Below are 7,537 nucleotides of genomic sequence, written 5' to 3' on the forward strand. Positions count from 1 at the left end.
GATATAAACTACAAAGAGTTCTAAGTGGCAGCATCGACTATGGAAGTTCTTTTAGTGTACAAAATATTAGTACAACTTATGCTACTATTGATTGCCAACGTTTCCACAGCATTTGACAACTAATTAAGTGTATATGCACCAGCCGCATGTTGAATACAACTAGTAATCATCAACTATAAAGAAAGACTTAGGCAATCTAGGAAGCCTAGAATATAGCACAGCGCCAAATATCTTCAGAGGGAAAACTACGTAGGCAAGTAACATTATAATAAGCTCAAACCGAGCTCGCGAATGTGCATGCTTACATCAGGATCAGAATATAACACTATCTAGCCAAATAAACCACAGCTCATGGTCTCAGACAAACATAACTACTAGTAACCCATCTATAAATACTAGGAAGCAGCAAATGAATCCTCAAAAGTCAACTACTAGCAGCCTAATATAGGAAATACAAAATATAAGTAGGAATATAGGAAGAAGCAAAAGTGAAACTGATCCGCTCTGAGCTATTCCTTCTATTCAAAAGCTTCATCATCGTCATCGGGAAGTGGCTGAGCAGCGGCTTGCAAAAGCTCCTGTTCATGCCTGAATATGAAGAGGAGTATGGTTAAAACTCATATAAACAACAAACAAAATTTCAAGCACTAGACAGCCTTTCCAAGCTCAGACAAGCAATCGACAGGTTCAACTTGCATGGTCTAACCTAACAGAGGAACCTAATCCTTATTCTTACTAAAATATGGAAAGGGAGGGTTAGGAACAAAATCATATGTACAACTATGATATACAAACTAAGATGCATGAATATGTGTAGATCGTCTTCTAACTCTGATATACATATTAAGATGCAATAAATATTTGTAGACTGTCGTCTAACTCTAGTATACATATTAAGATGCAATGAACCAGCATTCTTATCGGACATTGTCAGACTCACTGACAATTTTCTCAGTTGTATAGAACCCTTAATTATCAGCAGAAACAAAAAATAATGAAACAAAGGGAAACAGAGATCTTACAGTTGCTGTGCAGCCAAGTCAATTTGTACTTCTGGGGGAGCAAGTGCAGGTGATTCCACAAAGTGAAGATTAGCATCCCTATAAGTAGGACAAGAAGAAAATGAGATCTCTATACAATACCAGAATGTATGCCTCAAACAAACAGGAGATAATATTATATTTAGCATTACCCAGCAAGCTTTCTGGCAAGGTACAGAAAAGGCTTCTCGAAGTTGTAGTTACTCTTTGCTGAGATCTCATAGTATTGCAAATTTTTCTTCCTGTGGAAGGTAACTTGCTTTGCCTTAACCTGCCTGTTCTTGACATCAACTTTGTTTCCACAAAGAACAATAGGGATGTTTTCACAAACCCTAAAAAGAAAGGAAGGCCAGTTCAGATTCAATCCTATATTCTCAATTACAAGTTACATGGAGCGTAATGCTGACAGCTACATAATACCTGCAGAGATCTCGATGCCACGTAGGAACATTCTTGTAGGTCAGACGGGCTGTAACATCAAACATGATAATTGCGCATTGCCCATGAATGCTGCACAATTAACGCAAAGATATTTGAGCAGCCAAAACACAGTCGCCAAAAGGTTAAAGAAAGATTACTAATGACAATCATTAGACACTAAATCTAAGTGTTCAGACATTTAAAAAAATAGAACAAAAAAGTAGATGTTCAAATGTTAAATGTGAGATCAATAGAGATGAGAGCAAGTAAATGAGCCCAGCCTGAAATAGAAGTAGTGGGTTGTAGAAGTATAGAAGCATTTGCTGTAGATTATCACATATTTCTAACTACTCACCATCAAAACAACCAACAACCTAACAGCAATATTCTTCCATCTAGAAGCTTTGAACTTTACACATTCACTCTTAGGATTTGATAGTAAAAGCTTTAATCAGAAATAACATACTTCAAGCAGCCAAGGCTTGGGAAAACTAAGGTTTTCAGTCAATAGTCACTTACTAGTAACCATCCCGTAGACCTCCAAACTTCTCTTGTCCAGCAGTATCCCAGCAATAAAAGCGAATTTTCCCACAATTTGTGAAGAAGTCTAATGGATGAACCTCCACACCAATAGTGGCTGTTAGAAAAAGACAAATAAACAATCAACTCATGAGAAAACAACAAAACAAGAAAAAATAAGCCTATTTTGAAACACAAAATGAACCAGATTATCAAAACCACACTTTATGACAGTAAAAAAAATCAAACACTTACGTTCATATTTCTTCTCGAATTCACCAGTAAGATGCCTCTTGACAAAAGTTGTTTTCCCTGGAAAAAGTATACTAATTACAACAGGAACCACCACAGGATGCTCAAACAAAAGGAATCAAAAGCCAATAACCTCTGACAAACATCCACTTCAATTTACAAATATTCACTGAATAACACCAGGTGTTATTCATTGCAACTTAGACATGATGATATCATACTCTAGGAAACAATTTTTATATTTAAACAATACACTAAAGTTTAAAATTTGCATAGTCAATATTGTTTTTTATTTGTTTGGAAGAATCAAAGCAAACAATAGAACTGTTTGACATCAAAATAATATTAATGTCATTCTCTTAAGACAAGAAGTACAACAATCGCGAACCAAAGCAGAGGTGAATCCATAATTTGAATTTTATGGGTTCAAGTTCAAAATTTTACCATAGCCCATTTTATTTGCTTGGTTAGAAAACCAATAATTTGTTACTTATTTGGTGAATCTTAACATATATATAAGGTTTGAGCCGAAGTTACAGGGATCAGATGATCCCATAAGTTGTACACTCACACATGATTTCTTAAAAGTCAGTCACAGTTTTTTGTAATATTGAATGCTTTCATATGTTTGAACAAAAACGATTCGACACCAATATATTGTTAGTTTCATTCTCTTCGAGACAAAAAGTACTAGAAACAAATGCAAATCTCAGCTAAACATAGAAACATACCAGTTCCTCCATCACCCACGATTACAAGCTTGAAGCTTGGATAATCTACAGTTTGTTGGTTTGGTAGAGCCTGTATAACAATATAATTCACAAATATCAGCACTAATCAAAGTTAAAACCAATTTTAAAAACAAGAACAGAAACAATTGGACAAAATAGCAACAAAGCATATAAACAACTTTAACGGTCAATTAAAGTATCATATACTAAAATCGATTATCATTCTAATACTGATATAGAATTTGCAACTATAATTCTCCACAGATTCCGCTTATATTCAAACTCATCCCATTCTAATAATAACAAAAATAATCTGTGTAAATTTGGAATCAATTTGTAAATACAATAAAAGGAACAATTGGGCGAAATAAATAAACAAAACATATAAACAACTAAATCTCAAACCAGTTGCAGTCGATTATACATATCATTGATATGAAGATCAATTGAATAAATTCCCTATACAAAGTCCGCTATAATCTAACTCATTCCATTCCAGTAATAATAAATAACTTGTGCAAATTCGGAACCAGTTTTTCTAAACAGAATAAAAGGAACAATAAAAAAATCAACGAAATATAAAACATGCCAATGCCATTGATTATACATCATCTGTCTGAAGATCGATATAAATTCTCTATACAAATTCAGCTATATTCTAACTCATTCCATTCCAATAATAATAATAAATAATTAACGCAAATTTGGAACCGGTATTTCTAAACAGAATAAAAGGATCAATTGGACGGAAGAAAATCAACGAAGCATATAAAGACCTCAATATCAAACCAGTTGCCATTGATTATACATATTCATCTATATGAAGATCGATTATATAAATTCTCTATACAAATTCCACTATATTCAAACTCATTCTGTTCCAATAATAACAAATATTTTACGCAAATACGGAACCTAAACAGAATAAAAGGAACAATTGGCCGAAACATATAAACACCTCAATCTTATACCAGATTCCATTGATTATACATATCATCTATATGAAGATCGATTATATAAATTCTCTATACAAATTCCGCTAGATTCAAACCCATTCCATTTCAATAATAATAAAATAATTCGTACAAATTTAGGACCAGTATTTCTAAACAGAATAAAAGGAACAATTCGACAAAGAAATCAACGAAGCAGATAGACACCTCAATCTCAAACCAGTTGCTGTCCATCACACATATAATCTATATGAAAATCGATTAAATAAATTCTCTATACAACTTCCGCTAGATTCAAACTTACATCATTCCAACAATAATAAAACAATTCGTGCAAATTTACGAACGATTGGACTAAAAAATCAACAAAGCATATAAACACCTAAATCTCAAACTAGTTGCGGTCGATTATCGCTTCAATGCTAATAAATAATTTGCAGCTATTACACGAGATTATGACTACGAAATTAAAATAAACTCACCATATTGAACGCTAAGGAAAAGGCAGGAAGCTTGTAGAGAGAGCTAGGGTTTTTTGTGTGAAGAAACAGAGAAGGGACACTGAGTGAAGAAAAGTGAAGTGCGGAAGTAGGGTTTATAAATTGGGTAAATGGCTTTAACTTGACGCCACTTTCGGACTTTTTCGACTTAAATTTTCCGCTACCTTATTATTCTAGAAGATACCACATTTTGAATTTCAAATTTGTACTTGTCATGTCATAACTAAATAAAGCTATTATTAGATATGTGTACTTTTTTTCCTACTGTAGATTTTTTTTGCCATTGAGTTTTATTTTAGTTAAGGTTTTAGCGAGACACATTATTTGTTGAATAGACATTCAAGGAGAGTGTTATAAATAGAATTCTATTTATGGTGAATGTCTATATTTAGAGAGATTATAGGGTTTATTACTTGGTGGCTAAGTCACCATACCCCTAAAAATAGAAAGGTTCTATTCAATTGTAATTGATCCCAAAATTCAATAAGAATTCTCTCTCTTTCTCTGCAATATTGTTCCTCTACTTTTATTCTTTTATTACACGTTATCATCACGAGACTCTACCATCTCAAAAAGATTAAGAAACATGTTTTATGTTTTCAATATCCAGTTGTGCCTATGTTGAAAGGTTGTGTACGTAAGTCAGCAGTGTTCGTTGTCTTCCCTTACTTCTTAAAGAAGAATTAACAAATAACAATTGATCAAGACCTAGAAGACCTTCAACTGTGAATCAAGATTAGAAAACGTTCAACAGTCTTTATTCAATGGATCAAACAAATGTCGATATCACTCCAGGTAAACTTGGATCAAAGTTCAATTGTAAAAATATTTGTTTAATTGATTCATGTACGACACATACAATATTTAAAAAGAAGAAATATTTCTCTCATTTAAGTATGTGTAAAGCAGATGTTACTATAATTTCTGGTAGTAGTAAATTAATTGAAGGCTCTGGAAGAACTACTATAACTCTGCCTAAGGGAACAATACTTATCATAGAGAATGCAATATTCTCCTCCAAGTCCAAAAGGAACTTGTTGAGTTTTAAATATATCCGTCGAAATGGATATCATATTGAGACAATAGATGAGAATAATCTTGAATATATCATCATTACCAAGAATGTCTCTAGCCAAAAGAGGGTTATTGAGAAGTTCCCGTCTTTATCTTGTGGCCTGTATTGGACAAGAATTAGTGCAATTGAGGCACATTCTATTGTAAACCAAAAGGTTATTGATTCCAATACTTTTGTACTTTGGCATGATCGATTGGGACACCCTGGATCGATTATGATGAGAAGAATTATAGAAAACTCAAATGGACATCCATTAAAGAATTTAAAGATTCTTTTAAATGATGAATTTTCTTGCACTTCTTGTTATCAAGGCAAGTTAATTATTAGACCATCACCAACAAAGGTTGGAATTGAGTCCCCTGCGTTTTTGGAACGTATACAAGGGGACATTTGTGGACCTATTCACCCACCTAGTGGGTCGTTTAGATATTTTATGGTCTTAATAGATGCATCTTCTAGATGGTCTCATGTGTGCCTATTGTCATCTCGCAACCTCGCGTTTGCAAAATTAATGGCACAAATAATTCGATTACGGGCACAATTTCCCGATAATCCAATTAAGTCTATTAGACTTGATAATGTTGTTGAGTTTTCATCCCAAGCATTTAATGATTATTGCTTATCAATTGGGATAAAAATGGAACATCATTTAGCTCATATTCACACTCAAAATGGTCTTGCAGAGTCTTTAATTAAACGTCTGCAATTGATAGCAAGACCGTTACTCATGAAAACGATGTCACACCTCCTTTTTGCGCGCCCGCCCCGAAGGGTTAAATACGCGAGGGAGTTTTTCCAATTTAAGTGACAATATTCGAAATGAGATTATTTATTTAATTCAGAGTCGCCACTTGGGAAAGGTTTGGTTTTTTGTGTCCCAAGTCACCGGTTTATCTTGAATCCCAAATCGAGGAAATTTTTGACTTTTCCAAATGAAGTCTGCGAACCAGAAATTCTAAGTAAGAAATTCTGTTGACCCGAGGGAAGGTGTTAGACACCCTCGAATCCCGTGGTTCTAGCACGGTCGCTTAAATTGTTATAATGGCAAAATATCTGATTTAAATACATGTCATAACTTTATGTGCTTTTATTAAGTTTAAACCGCTTTTATTATTATCATTTATTTTTATAGAATTGCAACGTCGTGAAAATGCATCTCGAACCACGTCACAATCAATGCACCCGTAATTGTTAACACATTTCGACTCCGTTGAGATTTGAATTTGGGTCACATAAATGCGCACCCGAATTTAAGAATGTAATTTAATTAAGTCGCGCCTAAAGAGTCTAACGTGTTATTATCTTTGGGGAAGACAGTGAAATTCACTAAACAGTCCCTCCCGAATTCTAAGTATTTATTATGATCAATTATTGAGGGCCCCCCAATTTGCATTTTTATTTGGGGAGGCTCGTCTCATTGTTTGAGAGGATAAACCTACAGTGACTACATTTCTATTATGTTTGTCTCTAAAAATAGAAGAAAGAAGATACATGTTAATTAAATTGCATGCTTGGCCAATTCTGGCCTCTTATCAGTTATTGGATTAATCCTCTGCGAGGTGGGGAATTTTGTGCCTTATTGAACATGCTTTCAGTTTGATAAAAGAAATTGCATATAAGGTAAATAGCATGCTAAGCTCACCCTAGACATCTTTCTAGTTTAAATTTAAGCTGACCTTTTAACTAGATTAATAGAATCGATTACTAGAAGCTACTACCAATGGGATTCGGACGTGGTCCTATAAACTGCCTAACGAAACCCAATTTGATAGAGTTAGTTTAAATGACTAAGAATGATGATGCGTCTTTTGCCGAATTAAAAGCATCCTGCCTTACATGTTTAACATAAAGATAAAATCTGAGATTTAACTGCCAATATACTAAACACATGCGCACTCTACGTCATACAGACAACTGAACAACTAAAATCACTAGTGTTAAACAAACTAAAGCTTCTATTAAGTACACACTGCATAATGTATTTTCTATTGAGCTACCAACTAAAAATTACACGAATCTAAACACATTTAAAAAGTTGTAAGTGCAG

General features: G+C 33.8%; 1 protein-coding gene across 1 annotated transcript; it reads right to left on the reverse strand.

Annotated features, from left to right (window-relative positions):
• Positions 1–232: 232 nt before the first annotated feature.
• LOC107765348 (GTP-binding nuclear protein Ran-B1-like) lies at positions 233–4,615 on the reverse strand. Its single transcript, XM_016583985.2, has 8 exons — positions 4,398–4,615; positions 2,963–3,032; positions 2,235–2,291; positions 1,980–2,097; positions 1,461–1,550; positions 1,193–1,372; positions 1,023–1,100; positions 233–588 (listed from the first exon to the last, which is right to left on the reverse strand). Exons 1-8 carry the CDS (start codon positions 4,398–4,400, stop codon positions 519–521), a joined length of 666 nt encoding a protein of 221 aa, XP_016439471.1. The 5' UTR covers positions 4,401–4,615; the 3' UTR covers positions 233–518.
• Between the last annotated feature and the right edge of the window lie 2,922 nt (positions 4,616–7,537).

The sequence above is a fragment of the Nicotiana tabacum genome, chromosome 8 (genome assembly GCF_000715075.1).
Source record: "Nicotiana tabacum cultivar K326 chromosome 8, ASM71507v2, whole genome shotgun sequence".
Taxonomy (NCBI): Eukaryota; Viridiplantae; Streptophyta; class Magnoliopsida; order Solanales; family Solanaceae; genus Nicotiana; species Nicotiana tabacum.

What these genes read in the sequence shown, in the direction of transcription:
- LOC107765348 (XM_016583985.2), bottom strand. An exon ending in CGTGGGTGATGGAGGAACTG is followed by an intron (nt 2,292 to 2,962) that starts GTATGTTTCTAT and finishes TACTTTTTCCAG; the next exon opens with GGAAAACAACTTTTGTCAAG. An exon ending in CTTGCCAGAAAGCTTGCTGG is followed by an intron (nt 1,101 to 1,192) that starts GTAATGCTAAAT and finishes TCCTACTTATAG; the next exon opens with GGATGCTAATCTTCACTTTG.